The sequence below is a fragment of the Mustela lutreola genome, chromosome 13 (assembly GCF_030435805.1).
Source record: "Mustela lutreola isolate mMusLut2 chromosome 13, mMusLut2.pri, whole genome shotgun sequence".
NCBI lineage: Eukaryota > Metazoa > Chordata > Mammalia > Carnivora > Mustelidae > Mustela > Mustela lutreola.
In genome coordinates, this window is record NC_081302.1 from 64,632,496 (window position 1) to 64,656,375 (window position 23,880).

The 23,880-nt window shown below is 41.2% G+C and overlaps 1 protein-coding gene across 1 annotated transcript in view; it reads left to right on the forward strand.

The window, feature by feature from the left end:
* The first annotated feature begins 527 nt into the window (after nt 1-527).
* Nucleotides 528-23,880, forward strand: part of LOC131814141 (phosphatidylinositol 3,4,5-trisphosphate 3-phosphatase TPTE2-like) — a 118,265-nt gene continuing 94,912 nt past the window's right edge. The window contains exons 1-4 of the mRNA XM_059144870.1: nt 528-682; nt 770-855; nt 14,781-14,886; nt 19,286-19,333. Of these exons, the coding sequence (XP_059000853.1) occupies nt 14,831-14,886; nt 19,286-19,333 (104 nt within the window). The 5' untranslated portion in view covers nt 528-682; nt 770-855; nt 14,781-14,830. The remainder of the gene's footprint in view (nt 683-769; nt 856-14,780; nt 14,887-19,285; nt 19,334-23,880) is intronic.

Sequence of the window (23,880 nt, forward strand, 5' to 3'; positions counted from 1 at the left end):
AAGGATCAAAACACCAGTTGGGGAGGGGAAAAGTGAGAGAAGGCAGGCAAAGCAGGGCGCTGTACTTAGCCCGGGTGAACCCACCACAAAGCTTCCCGCCTCTGGAGCTCACATCATCTCCTTAGTCAACCCCCCCACCTTCCTACTCAAGGCCATTGCCAAATATTCTGCACTTTCCCTCAGTTTTCATTCCCCTAGTAGATGGTCTGGAGCCCCCATTACACAGAAGAACCATAAGCCAAAGGATGGGAGCTTTCCATCCACAAACCTTGGGTGAACTTCACGTTCCACCCCTACTTTCCCCTTTCCTTCCATTTATTGTGAAAGAGTTGTCCCTCTGGGAGACAGCCCTTGTCCCTTCCTTTCGCTGTCACGCTGCGTTGTGACTTTCGGCTTCGTTCCCTATCTTGCGTACTCATGGCCCTGCCCCAGACTCTGGAGCTGCACACGTGACTGGCCCTTACCGATTATTTGGGAGAGTTAATAAGCCACCTGAGCGCTCTCTGCAAGGAGGCCTCGCCCAACACGCTTTGGGGCGGGGCCAGCGTCAGGAGCCCTGTCTCACGCGGGCCCACCTCCAGCTTCGCGGTGGGGGTGTTCATAGACTTGACCTGAGGGTGCCGAATTCTACCACCTTTGCTTGCGCGAGACCAGAGTTGCGCACTGAACCTTCCAGAGGAGGGTGAGGCAGGCTTTCCGGATGCCTGAGGGTCCTTTCAGCCTGCACCCTCTGGGGACTTTAACGAGCTCTTGCAATTCTGGGCCTCAGATGGTGCTCCGAAGCCTCTCCAGGGACGGGCCCCCCCGGGTGTGGATGCCCTCGGCGCTGGAACGCCAGGGACACAGTGAAATAAGGTAGGAGTAATATTGACCGCTGTGTTGACCCCCCCTCCCCCCACGGGGTACTGGTTGTTGGGGCTTGGGTGAGCCGGGACTCTAAGGCCCAGATTTCATCCGTCTGTTACTGTGATCAAGCAGGTGTGGTACGCTGATCTCCCATGCTGCATCTCCCTGGTGCCTGCGGAGGCCCCTGCCTTCATCTTTCATTTGGGAGATTCTACACTTACCGGCGGACCTGCCGTGCATCAGACGAGGTGTGGTGGAGGATGTGTGTCCGTGTTTGCCTCGCCTGAGGTGGATGGAAATGAGGGATTTTTAAAAAGTTTTTATTGACCAGCCATGGGAGACTCTTAACGCTACGAAATTAAGTGACGGTTGCTGGACGGGAGGTGGCTGAGGGGATGGGGTCACTGAGCGATGGGCTTGAAGGAAGGCACTTGATGGAATGAGCAGAGTGTTCTGTGTGGATGTTGAGTCACTAAACTCCATGCCTGAAACTAATAGACTCTGGTAAACTGAATTTAAATAAAACTCAAAAAATAAAATAAAAAGCTTGTACTGAGATAGCTCCTATACCTTATGACTCCCCCTTTTAAAGTATGCAGTTCAATGGATTTTAGTGTATTTACAGAGTTGCACGGTTATCATCACAATCTAATTTTAGGATTTCTTGACTCCAAAAAGAAACCTCATACCCCTTTTTCTTCTCCCCACCCTCCACCCGAGACCTGGGCAACCTCTAATCTACTTTCCATCTCTAAGGGATGCCTATTCTGGGCATTTCATATAAATGGAGTCCTATAACCTGTGGTCTTTTATACCTGGTTTCCTTCAGGTAGTGTGTCGTCTTCAAAGTTCATCCAACTTGTAGCACATGTTAGCCGTTCATTCTCTTTTATTGCTGAATAATTTTTTAAAAAGATTTTATTTATTTGACAGAGAGAGATCACAAATAGGCAGAGAGGCAGGCAGAGCGAGAGGAAGGAAAACAGGCTCCCCAGCCAGCAGAGAGCCCCATGGGGGGCTTGATCCGAGGACCCTGGGATCATGACCTGAGCCGAAGGCAGAGGCTTTAACCCATTGAGCCACCCAGGCACCCCAATTGTTGCTGAATAATTTGACCATGTATGGATATCCCACATTTTAAATAATCATTCATCAGTTGTCCAACATTTGGGTTGTTTCTACTTTTTGGCTATTATGATTTTGCTATCAACATTCATATACAAGTCTGTGTGGTCTGTCTTTTAACTTTTTTAGGTATATACCTAGAAATTGCTGGGTCATGTGGTAGTTCCCTGTTTCACCTTTGTAGGAACTGCCAAACTGTTTTCCAAAGTGGCTACACCATTTTACATCTCCACTAAGAATGCATGAGGGTTCCAGTTTCTCCTATCCTTGTCAACATTTGATATCATCTGTTTGTCTTTTTTATAGCCATCCTGCTGTGTGAGGTGTTACCTCATTGAGGAAAAATGTGTTTTTAACAGTTTTTTTCCCATTATACAAATATTATAAGGAGAACTTTGAAAAATTTGAAAAAATTACTTTTTTGTAAAATTACTTCAATATATTTGTGTCTTTCCAGTTTTCCTATACATATCGTTACATTATTTACACAATACATACCATTTAAAGTAAAGGTTAAAATAAAAACCTTAACATTTAATCATAAATGTTATGTTTATGTAAACTCCTCTTACACATTACTTAAAAGAACTGATAGTCTCTGAGGGGGATATAACCTATTAATCATTCTATTTTTCTTTGACATTAATGTACTTTTCAATATTTTGATATTATGGGAATTGCTTTACATTTTTCTGCATAGTTGTTTCTGCTTAAAAACTGTATTATTTCAAAAAGCACCAAGCTTTTCCTGAATTTCAGGAAAACCCGAGGTGCCACCCAAGGCTGCTGCTTTTTCCCACCCTCCTACAATCTCCTTAGGCAAGTTATCCACTTGGGTGGTTAGTTGTCAGGGCTGACTGCTGAGCCTCACGCCTTAATTGCTTGTTAAACATTCCTAGCTTTGGTTTTCCATAAGGACCCTAAACCTAAAATCTTTAAAATGGAACCCGTTATCTTTCATTGCCACCAACCTATTCTTCCTCCTTATTTCCAGTAGCAAGAAGGACCACATAGGAAAGAAACAAGGGAGCCATTTCCCTCTCCATCTTCCACGTAGCAAGTTCCACGTTCACAGGTTTTACACATTTTGGTCTGTTTCTCAAGTCTGTGTCTCCTCTCAATTCTTACTACCCAGGTTTATTTATTTATTTATTTATACCCAGTTTATTTATTTATTTGACAGACAGAGATTACAAGTAGGCAGAGAGGCAGGCAGGGCGGTGGGATGGGGTGGGCTGGGCTGGCGGTGGGGGGAGGGAAGCAGGCTCCCTGCTGAGCAGAGAACCCAATGAAGGGCTCCATCTAAGGACCCTGGGATCATGACCTAAGCTGAAGGCAGAGGCTTTAACCCACTGAGCCACCCAGGCGCCCCGTAGTGTCTCTTACCTAAGCTGTGTAGTAGCCTACTGTTGGCTCTCTAATCCTTCAGTTGTCTCTCTTAAATTCTTTCCCTCACTATTGCTAGACGGCCCACCTAAAACAAAATGATCATGAGATGCCCCTGCTTAAAATCCTTCAGCTGATTTGTATTGCTTACTAAAGTCTATACTCTTCTAAGTTTTTAATTCAGTCATTAGTTAACATACCATGCGATATTAGTTCCAGGTGTACAATATAGTAATTCAATACTTCCGTACAATACCCAGTCCTCATCACAACAAGTGCACTCCTTAATCGCCTATTTCACCCATCCCCCCACTTTCCCTCTGGTAGCCATATTTGTTCTCTTTGCTTCCCTTTGTCTCCTTTTCCCTTTTGTTCATTTGCCTTGTTTCTTAAATTCCAGATATAAGTGAAATCCTGTGGCATTTGTCTTTCTCTGACTGACTTATTTCACTTAGCATAATACTCTGTAGCTCCATTCATGTCATTGCAAATGCCTTACTTTTTATGGCCAAGTAATATTCCATTATGGACATCTCTCTCTCTCTCTCCATATATGTAAATACACACACACACACACACACATATAGCTATACATATTTATGTGTCTATAATACATACAGATATATATAAAACCACATCTTCATCCATACCTCAATTGATGAACACTTCAGCTGTTTCCACAATTTGGCTATAGTAGATAATGCTGCTTATAAACCTATAAACACGAAGGTGCATGTATCTTTTTGAATTGGTATTGTTATATTCCTTGAGTAAATGTTTAGTAGTGCAGTTGCTGGATGATATGGTAGTTCTATTTTTAATTTTTTGAGGAAACTGTATACTGCTTTCCAGAGTAGTTGTACCAGTTTGCATTCCCACCAACAATGTAAGAGGTTTGCCCTTTTTCCATATCCTTGCCAACACCTGTTGCTTCTTGTGTTGTTGATTTTAGCCATTGTGATAGGTATGAGGTGATATTGTAGCCTTGATTTGTATTTTCCTGATAACTGATGTTGAGCATCTTTTCATGTGTCTGTTGGCTATCTGTAGGTTGTCTTTGGAAAGAGAGAGACACAGTGAGAGAGGAAACACAAGCAGGGGGAGTGGAAGAGGGAGAAGAAGGCTTCCTGCAGAGCAGGGAGCCTAAGGTGGGGTTTGATCCCAGGATCCTGGAATCATGACCTGAGCCAAAGGCAGATGCTTAATGACGGAGCCACTCAGGGGTCCCTGCCTACTTTTTAATTGTATTATTCATTTTGGGGGGTGTTGAGTTGAATCAGTTCTTTATATCTTTTGGATACTAATCTTTTATCACATATGTCCTTTGTATATATCTTCTCCCATTCTGTAGGTTGCCCTTTAGTTTTGCTGATTGTTTCCTTTTTTGTGCAGAAGCTTTCTATTTTGATGTAGTTCATTAATTTTTGCTTTTGTTTCCCTTGCCTCAGGAGACCTATCTAGAAAGAAGTTGCTATGGCCTATGTCAGAGAATGTACTACTTTTTTTAATTGAAGTATAGTTGACATACAATGTTACATTAGTTTCAGTTATACAATATAGTGATTGGATAAGTCTATACCTTATGCTATTCTCCCAAGTGTAGTTACCATCTGTCCCCATACAACATTATTACATTACCATTGACTAGATTCCCTATGTGGTACCTTTAATCCTCATGACTTATTCATTCCATAGCTAGAAGCCTGTATCTCCCACTCCCCTTCAGTCAATTTTCTCATCCCCCCTCTCCCCTCTGCTCTGGTAAACATCAATTTGTGCTCTGTATTTTGGGATCTGATTCTGCTTTTTGTTTACTTATTTGTTTTGTTTCTTAGATTCCACATATTAGTGAAATCATATGGCATTTGTCTATTTGTGTCTGACTTGTTTCACTTAGCATAATATACTCTCTGGGTCCATGTTGTTGCAGATGACAAGATTTCATCCTTTTATGGCTAAGCATTTGTCTACTGATAGACAACTGGATTGCTTCCATATTTTGGCTGTGATAATGTTAATAATGTTGCAGTAAACACAGAGGTGCAGTATCTTTTTGAATTTGTGGGGTTTTTTTTTTCCCCATTGGGTAAATATCCAGTAGTGGAATTACTGGATCATATGATATTTGCATTTTCTGTTTTTTGAGGAACCCCTATACAGTTTTCCAGAGTGGATGCACTGATTTCCATTTCCACTGTGCATTAGAGTTCCTTTTTCTCCACATCTTCACCAACGTTGGTTTCTTGTGTTTTTGATTTTAGTCATTTTGACAAGTGTAAGGTGATATCTGATTGTGGTTTTGATTTTCATTTCCTTGATGATGAGTGATGTTGAACATGTTTTCATATGTCTGTTGGCCATGTGTATATATGTCTTATTGGGAAAATGTTTATTCAAGTCTTCTGCCCATTTTTAAAATTGGATTTTTTTTTTTGGTGTTGAGTTGTAGAAGTTTTATATGCATTTTTGTTATTAACTCCTATTAAATATATCATTCACAAGTATCTTCTCCCATTCAGGAAGTTGCCTTTTCAATTTTCAATTTGTTGATTTTTTTTTTTTTTTTTTTTTTTTTTTTTTTTTTTTTTTTTTTGCTGTGCTTTTTATTTTGGTGTGGTCCCAAGAGTTTAGTTTTGCTGTTGTTTCCCTAGCCTGAGAAAAATGTTGTTATAGCTGATGTCAAAGAAATTGCTGCCTGTGCTCTCCTCTAGTTTTATGGTTTCATGTCTCACATTTGGGTCTTTAGTCCACTTTGAGTTTATTTTATATATGGGAATAATAAGGTGGTGCAGTTTCATTCTTTTGCATGTGTGTGTCCAGTTTTCTTAACACTAGAGATAGAAAGAGACTTAACACCAAAGATAGAAGAGACTATCTCTTCCCCATTGTATATTTTTGCTTCCTTTGTCCCTAGATTAGTTGACCATATAAGGGTGGGTTTATTTCTGGGTTCCCTATTCTGTTTCATTGATCTATGTGTCTATTTTTGTGCCAGTACCATAATGTTTTAATTATTACAGCTTTATAATATATCCCCAAATCTGGGATTGTGATAACTCCAGCTTTGTTCTTCTTTCTCAAAATTCCTTTGGTATTCAGTCTTTTGGGTTCTATAAAAATTTTAAGATTCTTTGTTCTAGATCTGTGAAAAATGCAGGTGGCATTTTAAGAGGGATTGCATTGAATCTGTAGAGTGCTTTGGGTAGTGTGGACATTATAACAAGATTAAATTTTTCTGGGGTCTCTGGCTGGCTCAGCTTATAGAGCATGTGACTCTTGATCCTGGCATTGTGAGTTTGAACCCTACATTGGTGTAGAGATTACTCTAAAAAAATCTTTGGAGAAATTAATCTTGTGAGTTTTTTTTTTTTAATTAATGAGCATGGAATATCTTTCCATTTGTGTCATCTTCAGTGTTTTTTATCAGTGTTTCATAGTTTTCAGAGTACAGGTCTTCCATTCCCTTGCTTAAGTTTATTCCTAGCTATTTTATTCTTTTTGGTACAATTCTAAATGGAATTGTTCATTTTTTCTGGTACATCATTACTAGTATATAGGAGCACAACTGATTTCTGTACATTTCTTTTGTATCCTGATACTTTACTAAATTCATTTATTTGAATAGTTTTTTGGTGGGGTCTAGGATTTTCTATGCATGGTATTATGTCATTTGCAAAAAAATTATGTCATTTGACTTTTTCCTTACCTATCTGGATGGCTTGTATTTCTTGTCTGATTGCTGTGGCTAGGACTTCAGTACTATGTGGAATGAAAGGGGTAAGAATGGACATCCATTTCTTGTTGCTGATCTTAGAGGGAAAACTTGCCATTGAGTATCATGTTAGTTGTGCGTTTTTGTATGTGGCTTTTATAATACTGATGTGTGCTTCCTCTAAAAACACTTTGTAGGGACACCTGGGTAGCTCAGTTGGTTAAGCAGCTGCCTTCGGCTCAGGTCATTATCCCAGCGTCCTGGGATCGAGTCCCACATCGGGCTCCTTGCTCGGCAGGGAGCCTGCTTCTCCCTCTGTTTCTGCCTGCCATTCTGTCTGCCTGTGCTCGCTCTTGCTCCCTCTCTCTCTCTGACAAATAAATAAAATCTTTAAAAAATTAAAAAATTAAAATAAAATAAAAACACTTTGTCGAGTTTTTATCATGGACAGAAGTTGGTACAGAGAAAGCATTTGACAAAATCCTACTGAGATGACGTGATTTTTTACCCTTTTTTGATGTGTATCATATTGATCTGTGAATATTCAACCATCCTTATTGTTTCCAGAATAAATCCCACTTGATGGTGGTGAATGATCTTTTTAATGTATTGCTGAATGCAGTTTGCTAATATTTTGTGAGAATTTTTGTATCTCTGTTGATCAGAGGTATTGGTTGGCAGTTTTCTTTTTTTGTAGTGTCTTTGTCTGGTTTTGCTATAAGGGTAATTCTGGCCTTGTAGACTATATTTGGAGATTTTTCTTCCTCTATTTTTTAAAAATATATTGAAGAGGATAGGTATTAACTCTTTGAAAAATGTTTAGTAGAATTCACCTATGAATTCATTTGGTCCAGGACTTTTGTTTGGAAATTTTTGGATTACTGATTCAATTTCATTGCTAGAAATACAAAATCTGAACAGACCAATTACTCCCTGATTCAGTTTTGGAAGATTGTATGTGTCTAGGAATTTATCCAGTTCTTCCAGATTGTCCAATTTGCTGGCATATAAAGTCTGTACTACTTAATATGTTGTACAGGGCTATATTTGCAACTTCTGCTACTCCCTGCTCTGCATGTTATTTATGGGAGTAATAGATACTGTTTAGTTTCCCCCAAATTCCCCATGCTGTTCAGGGCTTCTGTGTAATTGTTTTTTTATGATTTTTCTGTCTGGAATTTCCTCACCACATTTTTCTTCCTGCCTTTTTATTTACTGTCCTTCAAGTCCAAGCTCTAGAATCATCCCCTTCAAAAAATCGATGTTCCAAAGCAAGCCAATGTCCTTTCTTTCTGTTCCAGGCAGTGTTTATCTCTATTATTCACTTCAAACATACTTTTATTTATTTTTTTGTACTTAAATTCAGTTAGCCAACATCTAGTACATCATTAGTTTTTGATATAATGTTCAATGATTCATAGTTGTGTATGCCATAATTTAAATGTATTTCCTGAAAATAAAGTTTCTTACTTTAATTTCTGTAGTCTTTCCATGTTTTTTTAAAAATAATTTTTGTTGATTTCTGTTCATGAGGGTATGATTCATCATGTGTTTGTTGGATGGTGTTAAGAGCTCATATTTGGATGATCCTTAGTTTTGGGAATCCTGAGGGATCTAAATTGAGATGATTTTCTTTGGTTTCTGCTGGGTGCTAGGGTCACTACCAATCAGGAACCACTTCAGTTTAATTGATTGGACTGAGGTTTCTTGAACTGTGAGCATAGCATCAATTCAAATCCCAGAAAGAGCATAAAGCTGATTACAAAACATTAGTGAGACTATTAAAATTATTAATATTTTTAAACCCAATGCCAACAGAGACACTGATTTGCTTGTTGGTCATTCTGTTAGCATATAGGTTTTTTTCAAGTTTTTTTTTTTTTTTTTAATTCCAATTAAACATATAACCAGTCTGGGTGCCTGGATTTACATGTAGGTCTTAGATTTAGCTCACCATTTTGTCAAATTCCAATCCTATTACATGGGTAACCAACAAAACTCTAGATTCCCAGGAATATGTTAGAACTTTTCAAAGTCCTTTCTTGACATCTCATTGCACAACTTTCCTCCCTCCCTCCCTCCCTTCTTCCCTCCTTCTTCCCTTACTAGCATTTTGATTAGCCTATTGTTTGCCCCACTTCCTGTTTAGCACTTCAGGCAGCCACAATGTTAACTAACAAAACTCTGGATTTTTTGGCTTGACATACTGCCAAAGCATTCCAGGCTTCTGAGTCATTTACCACTTTAGTTTCAGTACCAGCGTGTGTATGTGTATGTATGTATGCATGTATGTATGTGTGGGTTTATGTGCCTGTGATAATTTCATAGTTCCCTTCTTTTTTAAATTTAGCAATGTATTTAAAAGTATTTTTAGGGGGTGCCTGGGTGGATCAGTGGGTTAAGCCTCTGCCTTGGCTCAGGTCATGGTCCCGGGGTCCTGGAATCCAGCTCCCGCATCCAGCGCTCTGCTCAGCATCAGCAGGGAGTTGCTTCCTTTTCTCTCTCTGCTTGCCTCTCTGCCAACTTATGATCTCTCCCTCTCTCTCTGTCAAATAAAGAAATAAAATCTTTTTTAAAGAGGTATTTTTAGAAGTAATGCCAGTGAAAATGGCAAAGCAGGGATCTCTAAAAATTCTTTCCTTTATAGAAATAGCAAGAATGTTGGTGAAAATGGTCAGAATCCTCTTTTCCAGAACTCTGGAAATTAACCAAAGGTTTGCAGCAATCTGGGGAGCATTTATTGAAGAATATACTCTGGATTTTGATGAGAACAGAGAACTTTGTGGTGTTCTATCTTGAGCCATTCGAATTACACTCTCCCCAGCTCCATGGTAGCCTTGAAGACCAGCGTCTTTCAATCATGGTGAAAACCAGTCTTCTGGGTGCCGTTGGAAGGGACAGAAGAGGGTTAGAGCTATTCAAAGGTCTGTTCCCAGAGAAATGTCATTATTTGACTTATCTAGTGGGTCCCTGCAAGAGCCCACTCACAAGATTGTCTTTATGTGGCCTGACTTGGAGCTTACCCAGCCTTTGCTCTGGGGACGTTTGTTGAAATCAGTGAATCAGAGACCACTGTTGAACATCATGATTGCCTAAGGTATAGATAATAGATGAGGCAAGAGAAAAAGTTGTGTAATGAGATATCCGTAGAGAGTTTGAAAAGCTGCAGCATATTCCTGGGACTCTAGAAGGCCACCTGCACCTCTAAGGCTGTACACGAGTCCAGGACTTTGCCTACTTGAAACCTTTAGGTCTTTTCAGGTCTTTCTTATCCCTGGCCAAGGTTCTTGTGCCCTGCACAGGTGTAGGTTATGGTGGATCTGTAACCTGCCTGGCTGTGTGGAAAGCATGTTCAAACAGTACATGAAACTTTTTGTGTCTATGGAGAGACTTAGTGCTTCCCAGGCATCTGAGGGAATCCGTACATTTATTAGCTGACCATTATGCTAATCAAGCTGACTTCAGTGGCCACACTTTATAAAGAATAGAGACTTTACAGAATTTTGAATTAGAAGTTTCTAGTCAGAATTCAGAAAAGTCACGAAACGAACAACAATGAACCCTGGGAAAGGGAAAAATCAGTGATTTGCCATTATTTTAAAAGTCCAGTTTTCAATAAAATATTAGGACCTGAGAAGAAACAAATATTGGGACCTTCGAAAGAGTTTCTTAGTCTTTTTATGATCCTCTTATGGGACACAGGAAGTCTAGAAGGGCTAAGGTTGTCTTCTTGCCTTTCCCTTAGGGAACACAAGGCTCTGGTAAAATAATTTCTGTTTAGAGCAGTTCTTTTTCACAGAGAACAGAATGCTCTGGGCATATTTCAAAATGATCTAGTCTTGGGATCATCAACATGATAGTGAAGTCAGTGACCATGTTTTATTCATTTTTGTATCTTGCCAAGAACTTGCAGAAATTTTTAATAAGTATGACCTTAATTTCTTTTCTGTAACTTCAGCTGTGACCATTTATTAGGCATCAGAACATGTACCAACACGGTATGTCAAACAGGTGTTTTTTATTCCTTCTTGTGGTAATTCTTATAATTTTCATACAGAAATTTCTGATGTTTCATCTGTATTTTTTAAATTTTTTTCCCATACTTGTTTTCCTTTCTTTGGCACTTGTATCCACCTCAGGTTTGCTCTACCAGGAAAATGGGAATATTTTAGATTTAAAATTAATATATTTTTTTAAAGATTTATTTATTTATTTGACAGACAGAGATCACAAGTAGGCAGAGAGGCAGGCAGAGAGAGAGGAGGAAGCAGGCTCCCTGCGGAGCAGGGAGCCCGATGCGGGGCTCCATCCCAGGACCTTGGGATCATGACCTGAGCTGAAGGCAGAGGCTTTAACCCGCTGAGCCACCCAGGTGTCCCTAAAATTAATATTTGATTGCTTCCTCTCAATCCCATGAAATGATGCTTGCATAAATAATTTTTGCCGAGTCCTGTATCAACCTTGCCTATTTTAGTCAAATTTAGGGTTATCCAGAAAACATTCAGCCCTCTGATTCATTCTCTTTCTTGCAAAATAAAAGGTATGAGACAATCTTCTGTGAGATTATTATCCTCAGATCTTTGATCTTGGTATTCCCCCATTTCCCATCTTTAAGGAGAACTGATTCTATTTTTAAGTCCCTATAGCCTGGAACCAACTTCACGGTATACCCCACTCTACTACTACAAACTCAGGACCAACTGGAATCAGTGTGGAACGAAGTCCATTGTATTCCCCACTCTACTTCTATCTCAGAACTATCCGGAATGTGTTGTTTGGGGTTGCCATGGACACGGAACTCTTATTCTGCTACTGGCTTGTTCCAAGCAGCAGGTAAAGAGCTGGGGTGGAGGGCTCTCCAGACAAGGGTATTCTATACTCTACTTTCTATGTTGACTAACGTTGTCCTTCATCCTCACTGAGAGTAAAAAGAATATACTGTTCTAGAGGGAGGGCTGGAGGATGGGGGAGGGTGCAGGAAGGGGGTCTTTGTGGCCACAGACAGGAAGTTTTGCCTTGTGCTCAGCTGGGGTGTAAGGGCCTGGTTAGCCATAGGAACTTACTTGTAAACCCCAGATATAGGGGCGGGCCAGGGTGGATGGAGACATCCAATCAGTGGGGCATGCATATATTTACTGCGGTGGGTTGAAATCCCATTGGCCACCTCGCTACTATAAAGGTTAGTCTGTGAGGCTGGGCGGTGGCATAGTAGGAGTACTAGGAGGAGTTAGAATAGCTGTTAGGGAGAGCCCCTAGAGCGGGTAGATGGGAGAGCCGTCAGGATAGCTCCGGTAGTGATAGTTGATGGGAACCGCGCCGCCCCTACCGCCCTGCACGGTTTCGCCGCTCAGAGCCGCGGCTGTGGGAAGCAGCGCCGCGGCGAACGGCCTTGCCACCACCAAGCCGCGGCCCCGCTGCAAGGGGCCTCGCCGTCCCGAGCTGCGGCCGTCGGTGCAGCATCGCGGCGAACGGCCTAGCCTCCAGCAGCCTCGCTGTCCGGAGTGGCCTCGCCATCCCTAGCCGCAGCCCCGGCCTTCCCAGCAGCCGCCCGGAACCTCAGCCCCGCAGCCAGGGCCCTCGTCGTCCCGAGCGGCCTAGGCGAGCGGCCGCGGCCTCGCCGACCCGAGCGGCCTAGGCGAGCGGCCGCGGCCTCGCCGACCCGAGCGACCTCGTCGAACTGCCTCGGCCTCGCCGACCCGAGCGACCTCGTCGAGCTGCCTCGGCCTCGCCGACCCGAGCGACCTCGGCGAGCTGCCTCGGCCTCGCCCTCGCCGACCCGAGCCGCCTCGCCGACCCGAGCCGCCTCGCCGACCCGAGCCGCCTCGCCGACCCGAGCCGCCTCGCCGACCCGAGCCGCCTCGCCGACCCGAGCCGCCTCGCCGACCCGAGCCGCGGCCCCGCCTCCCCAGCCCTGCCTCTCCAGCCTCGGCCCCGCCTCGAGGGGCCTTGCTGCTCGGAACCAAGGCCCCGCCAGGAGGGGCCTCGCAGCCCGGATTGGCGGCTGTCGGCTGCGGCGCCTCAGCGAACCGGCTAGCCGCCAGCAGCCTCACCGACCGGAGCGGCCTTGCCACCCCCAGCCACGGCCCTGCCGGGATGGGCCTCCCGGAGCGTCGTTCCTAGGAGCGGCCTGGTCGTGGAGCGGCCTCATCCAGAGCGGGCTCGTCTGGGCAGCGGCCTCGTCTGGGCAGCGGCCTCGTCTGGAGCGGTGGCCACCTCTGGGGAGCAGCCTTGTCAGAGTGGCATCATGGGGAGCAGAGTCTGTGTCATCCGGGTTGTCGTCCTCGTTGTCGTCATTGGGAGCGGCCTCACTCGAGCGGCGTTATCGTCCTTGTTGTCCTCGTCTCTCTGTCGTCGGGAGTGGCATCCTCGTTGTGGTTGCCTCTTCCTAAGGGACGGCCCCGACTGACCAGTCAGTTTGATTTTCGATGCTTGGCGCGAAATAAAGCTTTGGTTTTCGCTTTGTGTCAGTCTCGTTCCTTTGATCACGAATCCTAACAGTGAGGAGCATTAATAAATGTTTGTTTTTTCCTGGGGACCTCCCAGAACCTTCTCACCCTCAGGGAACCAGAGGTGGAGGGACTGTGGGGTGAGGGTGTATGGATGGGGTTATGGGGTGCACTAGGTCAATATAGGACCAAATAGCAGTAACCTCATTGCTGGCCAGGAATTGGGACAAGATTTGACTTAATGGGCTTGGTTTGGGGAAATAAAAAAGGAAAAGAAGTTAAAGGCATCATCCTGGAAGGCAGGAAGAAAGACCCCTGCTATTAGTATCTCTAGTAATGTTTGCTCCCATTTAGGAAAATTTGTTGTCAAGTGACAAGATCCTAGTCTTTCTGTGTCTACCATCCTTTGAGTGGCGGCCCCTGGAAAGCAGCCCTGCCCGCGGGTAAGCAGATCCGAGCTTTGCAGGGTAGGAGTATCCTTAAATATGCGGCTCTGCCTTGGTCCACCCCTTCCTGGCCACCTCTGGAACAGAATGGAGCAACCTCAGAGCTTTGGGATTCCTACTCCCACTGCCCATGAGGTGCTATCTCTTGCAGGTATGGAATTACAGGTGGTTGGCCCTCAAACCTAAACTCATCATCAACATTTATGCCCAAATTGACCTATTTATGAAAATATTTTTCATTCGTTTTCATTTTTTTCTCCTTGTCCAGAATTTAGGCCTTGTGGCACATTTCAGGCTGCCTCCTTGATAACTTGGATTGCCACGATAACTTGGCAATATCTTATTCTCCAGTCACTTCTAGTTTCCTTGCATGACACAGATTGTTCTGTGCAATGTTGAAGGATGCATCTTTGCTTTCCCACTCTTTGATTTATGCTACAGAATATTTTAGGATGGAAAGATCATAAACCCCTATGATAATATAAAATTGGTTTGAAATGAGTTTGTTTCCCTTACTGCGTCCTATGTAGCAAGAGAACAATCTTTAAAGTGTCCTGTCTTTGAATTAAATTTACTGTACATTCAAAAAACTTTTCTTCTATTTCTCAACCCAGAATAAAATACTGAGGGGAAAATACAAAATGCACATTTCATGGATTGATAAAATTGTACAGGATTGTAGATTTTATAAGTTTGTGGATTCAAGACTTTAGAAATGCTGGTCCATTTCTAATAAGTTCTGTGTATGACTTTCTAATTGGGCAAATATGTGTTTTAAAAATACTGAATTTAATATGTGCCTTTCCTTTTTTTTTTTAGAGTGTTTGTAGTTTAACCCCTAATTGGAATTAGGAAGATTAATCCCAGACATGAAGAGATTAAAGAACAACCATTTACATATCTCATTGAAGAATCCAAAAAATAAGTAAGTGATAAGCCTTAAATTTACTAAATGTTAAGGATAATTCTCAGCCTTGGTTAATAGAATAGGGAATACATGTATACTTTCTTTCATGATTAATGTAAACTGCATATAAATGAAATTTGGCAAACTCACAATTTAAAGATCTTGTTTTATGCTTATAATTGATTTAAAATACTACAGCGTAGGCAGGATGCCAGTGATAATATGTATGTGGTAGCCACAGTCACTTTCTCTAAAATTTAAATTCAATTTAATTAACATACAGTATAGTATTGGTTTCAGAGGTAGAATTTAGTGATTCATCAGTTTCAAAATAACATCTAGTGTTCATTCCATCGACTTCCGTCATTAATGCCCATCTCCCAGCTACCCCATCCCCCCGTCTACCTTATCCCTTGACCTACCTCCCATCCAGCAACCCTCAGTTTGTTTCCTAGAGTTAAGAGTCTCTTATGATTGGTATCCCTCTCTGATTTCATCTAATTTTTTCCTTCCCTTCCCCTATGTTCATCTGTTTTGTTTCTTAATTTCCACATAGGAGTGAAATCATATGATAATTGTTTTTTTTTGGGGGGGGTAGACTTATTTTACTTAGCATAATACCCTCCAGTTCCATCCATGTCATTGCAAACAGCAAGATTCCATTCTTTTTAGTGGCTGAGTAATATTCCATTGTATACATATACACCACCTCTTCTTTATCCATTTGTTGTTGGACATCTGGGATCTTTCCATAGTTGGGCTACTGTGGACTTAGGTGCTATAAACACTGGGGTGCACATACTCCTTCCAGTCATTATGTTTGTATCCTTTGGGTAAATACCTACTAGTGCAATGGCTGGGTCATAGGGTAGTTCTATTTTAAACATTTTGAGGATCCTCCATACTGTTTTCCAGAGTGCCTGCACCAGTTTGCATTTCCACCACCAGTATAAGAGGGTTCCCTTTTCTCTGCATCTTCGCCAACTTCTATTCTTTCCAGAGTTGCTAATTTTAGCCAGTCTGACTGGTGTAAGGTGGTATCTCATTCTGGTTTGATTTGCATTTTCCTGATGCTGGGCGGCGTTCTGCATTTTTTCATGTGTCTGTTCTCCATTTGTATGTCTTCTTTGGAGAAATGTCTGTTCATGTCTTCTGCCCATTCCTTGACCAGATTTTTTGTTTTTTGTTTTTGTTTTTTTGGTGTTGAGGTTGATAAGTTCTTTGTAGATTTTGGATACTAGCCCTTAACTGATAAGACATTTGCAAATATCTTCTCCCATTCTGGAGGTTGCTTTTAGTTTTGTTGACGGTTTTCTTTGCTGAGTCACAGCCACTTTTAGCTTCTCCTCTGAGACACCTGGATGCCCTATTAGGGCTGCTCTGTCCTTTCTGGGGAGGTGACCATTTTGAGATGGCCACTACAAGGGCTTTAGTTGTCCTGTCTCAATCAATATGTGAAACACTGTTAATTACCCCAGGGAAGGTCACAGATTTTTATTAGTGAGGAGTGGCTTGCAAATCAGCATGATAGATGTTAGAGACCTATGACTACTCAGGATCTGTGAATTGGTTAAAACAAATAGTAATAGTTACCTTTGCAAGAGTTGTAATGAGGACCAATTGAAATATCTGTGAAACATCAGGACAATGCCTGGCACTTAATAAATACCACTTAAATGTTCATGAGATGAAATATCACTTTTGTGATATTCATTCTTTAATTTTAAGAAATTTATTTTTCAATTTTTTTTCTTAGGTACCTATAATCCAAGTGTTGATCTGTTTTTATCCTTTGTATCAACTGGCTTTTCTTTTGTATGTTCTATTTTTTTCCTACTATTTTCTTGGAGAGTGTCTCAACCTTGTCTTCCAACTCCAGATTAATTTGCTTTTCATATGTATCCAAACTACTATGTATCCCATGAAATGATTCTTGATTTCAACAATTGGACTTTTAAGTTTAAAATACCCTCTTGTGTGTGTGTGTGTGTGTGTGTGTGTGTGTGTGTGTAGAAGTTCCTTTTAATGAGCGTATAAGCAGAGGGTAGAATCCTGGCCTTACAGTAAAAAAATGTCATTCGCTGTATGCCTGCAGGTGTTTTACTAGACCTTTCCTGGTCTCAGTCTTTTGTTTTTGCTTTTGTTTATTTTTAGTTTCAGAAGTAGAATTTCATGATTTATCAGTTTTAACACCCAGTGCTCATCGCATCAAGTGCCTTCCTTGATGCCCATCCTGCGATTCTCCCTTCCCTCCACCCGCCTCCCTTCCCCAAACCCTCAGTTGATTTATTCGAGCTCAGCATCTCTTAAGGTTTGCTTCCCTCTCAATTTTCATCTTATTTTTCCTTCCCTTCCCCCTACTTTGTTTCTTAAATTCCACATGTGAGTGAAATCATATGGTATTTGTCTTTCTCTGACTGACTTATTTTGCTTAGGTTTTTCCTTAAGATTTCTTATTCTCATTTCACTTACTATCCTCTTCCCTTGTACCTTTAAAAGGGTATTTCTTTTCATTTTTTTAAAAGATTTTATTTATTTATTTGACAGAGAGAGATCACAAGTGGGCAGAGAGACAGGCAGAGAGAGAGGGGGAAGCAGGCTCCCTGCCAAGCAGAGAGCCCGATGTGTGGGGCTCGATCCCAGGACCCTGGGATCCTGACCTGAGCTGAAGGCAGAGGCTTAACCCACTGAGCCACCCAGGCGCCCTTTAACGGTATTTTAATGCATACTCAAAATGTTGGTCTGTATGGTCCAATGGTTCTGTTTCAGATGGTATGTGTTGTTCAGTTTGTTGTATTTTGTTTTCAGTGATTATACTCCTTAGGTATCTAATTTTGTTTTGTGATCTTACATTCCTTGTGGCCATTGACCCCTTGTCTGGTAACTTGTATTAGGGAAGGGCTAATGATTGGCTTGGGACAATTTCAGTCTGTAGCTGTTCTTAAAGCATAATTATTAATAGCATGTCTGTTCCACTTTCAGAAGTATCCTCTGTTGGATGAGGTAATACAAGTCATCCTTGTTCAAAGCTGGGACCTAAGGTTTATCTTTCTCAGTATATTTAACATGAGGGCGATAGCCGGGGGACAGAGAGTCTGCAGAACAGCGAAACACTGTGACCCAGGTAATTTCTGTAGCCAGGATACATCACTTTTAAGGTCCTGGACAAAGGCAGCATTGGAGAAGGTAATGTTCTAGGTTGTTCACCTTGGCCTTGGAGGTAGGAGAGAGGTAAAAACCCAAGGATTGCTCTTCAGCCTTTCCCTGCTTTTATTAACTAACCTAAAGTTACCCAAATTTTATTCCAATTACTTCTGGGTAGTTGCTACTAAGAATGGTAGTGACTATCTCTGGGGAAAGGCAAGAACAGAGCTTAAAATTTTCCCTTCCACTCAGCCGCTCAAGACTGCCCATAGCAGTCTTTTCCTGTCTGCTGGTTAAGGGACAGCTGTATCTCCTTGAGACTCATAGGGTTTGTGGTATTGTTAGTTTTTTAAATCTATACTTTAGTTTAATTTCTGTAGTTTTGGAGGAAGAGTATCCTATGGATAGGAATCCAAAATTTCCCAGGAAATTATGGGAATGTAGTACTTTGGAAATCTTGAAGTGTTTTTGAAACTTAAATATTATCTGTTTGTGTTGTTGTCACTGATTTTTTTTTCATATTTGTCACATTGGTATTTTTGATACAACATTTGGTGAGGAGGGCAGGTGGCCTAAAAACTTGTAATGTTTGTGAGATGATGAACTTCAGCATGAGTTTATGAAGTAGACACATGCAAAGTGCGTTTTCAGTGTGTCTTATTTTACAGGTGATGAAGTTAAACTGTAGAGAGATTACGTTATCCAACCCAGTGCTTTGGTGGCAGGAAGTCTTGACTTTGGATAACTTATCCAGATACCTCTTTGTGATGATCTGAGAGAAAAATCATTCTGAACACTTGTTCTGTTTCCACTTCTGAAAAATCCTTTAAACATTCTTGTTTATTTCTTCTATACCAAATGATGGCCAGAGACTAGCCCTTGGCACTGGAATATTAATTGTTTTGGCAGTTCCTTTATTTCTGTGTCCTTTGCTACCTGTTACCTGGATCCACCTCCCTGTGCCCATGGTCAGATCATTCATATATCTCAACTTGATTCCAGAATGTATGAATGGTTGACAAAATGGAGTAGAAAGGTGATATAATCACAAAAACTACACCTCCCTTAATTCCTTCTCTTCCCAGTGAACAAACAAAGAGCTGAGAGTCTGTCTCAGAGGTTCCATTGCTGTACCCTGAAACTTCCTGTTGTTTCTGTCATGTTTCCCCGGGATTTTATTTGTCATGTCCTAAAATTCTGTCAGGAAAAGGAACCTGATTGCTTTCCAAAATGTCTGATTTTAATTTTTATATGTTTTTTTACTTTTTAACAGAGTTGTGGATTCTTTCTTAGCATCCTCTGATGGCAGCGATGCCAAGAGGTAAGTTGACTTGACTGATCTGAGTACCAAAAGGTAATAGAGAGCATTGGTAGCAGTAAGAGGTTTCCATAAAAGATTGTAAGCTTCTATAGGTAACTGTCTTTCTTTTGGGGTCTAAGTAGAAAAAAAAAGTCATAAGAGCAAGACTTTCTACTTAAAGTTTGTTTGGGACCCTGAGTAATCAAAGCTCTTAGGAAACTCTCATAATGTCTGTGGTGAGATACTGCTAAAGTGGGCCAGGTGAAGAGAGGATCCTGTTATTTGGGCAAGAAGAGGTGGCAGTGGACAGGGTGCAGTGGATCTCTCCACAGAAAAGAATGGAGCTGGGACCCTGGGTGGCTTAATCAGTTAAGTATTGCCTCCTCTGCTCCTCTGCCTCTCCCCCTTACTCCACATTGTCCCGCTTATGCTCTCTCTGAGAAATAAATAAATAAAATCTTAAAAAATAAAAGAAAAAAGAATGGAGGTAATAGACCTTGATCTGTCCCCTTTACTCCCCAGAGATTTGCAACCATCTAAAACTGGTGTCTTGGGTGCCTGGGAGGATCAGTCATTAAGCATCTGCCTTTGGCTTAAGTCATGACCCCAGGGTCCTGGGATCGAGGCCCATATCAGGTTCCCTGCTCGGCAGAAAGCCTGCTTCTCCCTCTCCTACCTCTCCCTGTTTGTGTTCCCTCTCTCTGTGTGTTTCTCTGTGAAATAAATAAATAAATAAATAATCCTAGAATAAATAAAATAAAACTGGTGTCCCAAACGTAAGCCCACCATCATATTGGAGGAAGACCCTGCCTCAAGTGTGCAGTTTTCTGAACCAAACTGAGGAACAGAAAATACTTACATGACACATGAAGAATAAGGATATAGTGAAGGAACTTGATAATCAGGAAATAACCCGAAAGGCTGTTTACCTACAAGCCAAGATTGTATTTTGAAGTAAATTCAAGTCAGTGCAGTTCCTTAGGAAAGTTGAGTTTAGCAGTAAAGTATTGCACTTATCTTGATATGTTAGGCTTTTCCGACAGAACTGAAATTTTTAATAAAATTATATAAAACCCCATTTCTTTTTTTTTTAAAGGTCTGATGTTCATTTTTTAAAAAATTTCTTTTCAGCGTAACAGTATTCATTGTTTTTGCACCACACCCAGTGCTCCATGCAATCCGTGCCCTCCTTAATACCCACCACCGGGCTCACCTAACCTCCCACCCCCTGCCCCTTCAAAACCCTCAGGTTGTTTTTCAGAGTCCATAGTCTCTCATGGTTCACCTCCCCTTCCAATTTCCCTCAACTCCCTTCTCCTCTCCATCTCCCCATGTCCTCCAGTTATTTGCGATGCTCCACCAATAAGTGAAACCATATGATTATTGACTCTCTCTGCTTGACTTATTTCACTCAGCATAATCTCTTTCAGTCCCATCCAGGTTGCTATAAAAGTTGGGTATTCATCCTTTCTGATGGAGGCATAATACTCCATAGTGTATATGGACCACATCTTCCTTATGCATTCGTCCATTGAAGGGTGTCTTGGTTCTTTCCACAGTTTGGCGACCGGGGCCACTACTGCTATAAACATTGGGGTACAGATGGCCCTTCTTTTCCCTACATCTGTATCTTTGGGGTAAATACCCAGTAGTGCAATTGCAGGGTCATAGGGAAGCTCTATTTTTATTTTCTTGAGGAATCTCCAGACTGTTTTCCAAAGTGGCTGCACCAACTTGCATTCCCACCAATAGTGTAAGAGGGTTCCCCTTTCTCCACATCCTCTCCAACACATGTTGTTTCCTGTCTTGCTAATTTTGGCCATTCTAACTGGTAAAAGGTGGTATCTCAATGTGGTTTTAACTTGAATCTCCCTAATGGCTAGTGATAATGAACATCAAACCGCATTTCTAAGGAAAATTGAAATATTGGTTTCCAAATAGCTAATTTACAAAGGTTTTTTTTTGTTGTTGTTTTGTTTTGTTTTTAGAATTCAACCAGTTTACAAATTGAAGAAAACTTCTTCTTCTTCTTCTTCTTTTTTTTTTTTTTAAAGATTTTTATTTATTTATTTGACAGACAGAGATCACAAGTAGGCAGAGAGGCAGGCAGAGAGAGAGGAGGAAGCAGGCTCCCCACTGAGCAGAGAGCTGGATGTGGGGCTCGATCCCAGGACTTTGGGATCATGACCCTAGCTGAAGGCAGAGGCTTTAACCCACTGAGCCACCCGGGCACCCCTGAAGACAACTTCTAACTAAGTCAGAAAAGTTTGGCTTTGATACAAAAGTTGGGTATTCATCCTTTCTGATGGAGACCTAATACTCCATTGTACATATGGACCACGTCTTCTTTATCCATTAAGTCCGTTGAAGGGCATCTTGGCTCTTTCCACAGTTTGGTGGTTGTGGCCCTTGCTGCTATGAATATTGGGGTGTTTGTATCAACATGCATGGGACTGGAAGAGATTATGCTGAGTGAAATAAGTCAAGCAGAGAGGGTCAATTATCCTATGGTTTCACTTGTAGAACATAAGGAATAACATGGAGGACATTAGGAGAAGGAAAGGAAAAGTGAATTGGGGGAAATCAGAGGGGGACACGAAGCATGAGAGACTGTGGACTCTGAGAAACAAACTGAGGGTTTTGGAGGGGAGGGGAGGGGAGGGCTAGGTGAGCCTGGTGGTGGGTATTAAGGAGGGCACATATTGCATGGAGCACTGGGTGTGGTGCATAAACAATGAATCTTGGAACACTGAAAAAATAAAGTTTAAAAAAAGTTTGGCTTTGAAGTCATTGGGGTCTGATCATAGATGTTTTTAATTCTTTAGAAATAATCTAAATGAATTCATATCTGGAATCTCTAATGAAGTCACCAATGCAGGATAAGGTGTATTGAAGGGGGTAGAGAAATTCAGTCCAGAGTATCCATGACAGTATAGAATCTTCTGGACAAGTATCTAAATTTTATTCTAAAAAGTTAGGATTTTCTGTGAGCTAACAATTCATGTTTAGCTAGCAAATCATGTTTACTGTAACTTTGAGATTTCATAAATTCTTGTTGATCAAATAAATTGGTCACATCACAGGTCCATGTAGGAAATCTCTGATAAGTTTTTCCATTTGTTGGTGTTTATAATAAGCTAGACCAACTCTTTAGCCACAGTGATAGTTATGAAAACCTTGATTTTTTCCTAATTCATGTGAGTAAATCGTGTTGCAGTCTGGGGGGAGGAAGCTATAGATGGATCTCTTATTTTGGCGGAGGGAAAGTTTATTCTGAAGCAGGAATAAAATGGAAAGCTATGGAAAGATGTCAGTGTGGACAGGGAGGGTATATAATCTTTTTTAATTTTTAGAAAAGTACCATATTTTAAAGAAAAATTTTTCTGTTTATCACACTTAAATGATGTAGGTTGAAAATGTGACTAGATCTTAGAGAGTAATTTTATCAGTCTTTTAAAATAGAGAAATGTAGAATACTCCTTAATCTTCAATTGTGTTCCTTTCTCATTTTTTTGCTGGATGTATTCTGATTCCCCATTTTGTTGGTTTTGTCTGAGTAGTGACTAACAGAATGTGAACACGTTTTGCTGATTAAATTTTTACTCATTGGAGTTCATTTGACTTGTATCTAAGTAACCTGACTAAGGGTACTTGCTATTGCTCTGAGCTGAAGGCATTTTTACTCAAGCCAAGGAAAGAATACATTTTAAAAATCACATAAGTGACTCTTAATCTCACAAAACAAACTGAGGGTTGCTGGGGGGAGGGGGTTTGGGAGAAGGGGGTGGGATTATGGACATTGGGGAGGGTATGTGCTTTGGTGAGTGCTGTGAAGTGTGTAAACCTGGTGATTCACAGACCTGTACCCCTGGGGATAAAAATATATGTTTATAAAAAATAAAAAAAAAATCACAGATATCTGAAAAGAAATAGTCATGGGATTTTTCTGCTTCTCTCCTGGCCAGTTATTCAGCTATTTAATGTCAGTGTTGGAGAATGAGCAGTGCTGAAGAAGAAACCAGCTGGTCACTGGTGGAATTCATTTGCTGTCTAGACAAAGATTATGTGGAAGATATAGGGCCAATTAATAACTACAAATACTTCTTCAAATTACCTGTAATTTTCTCTTAAAATTTTTTAAAATTCCAGTATAATTAGCAAATAATGTTAATAGTTTCATGTGTACATTATAGTGATTCAGCAATTCTATACATTACTCAGTGTTCATCATGATAAATGTATTCTTTAATCATCTTCCCCTATTTCATCTGATCCCTCTCACCTGCCCCCAGGTAACTTCAGTTTATTCTCTATTAAAGGATCTCTTTTTTGCTTTGTCTCTTTTTTACTTTGTTTGTTTGTTTTGCATCTTAAATTCCACATGTAAGTGAAATCATAGTACCTTTATCTTTCTCTGACTGACTTCACCTAGCATTATGCCCTCTAGATCCATCCATGTTGTTGCAAATGGCAAGATTTCATTCTTTTCTATAACTGAATAATATTCCATTTTCGGTTGGGTATATCCTCTCTCTTCTTTATCCATTCATCTATGGATGGACACTCGG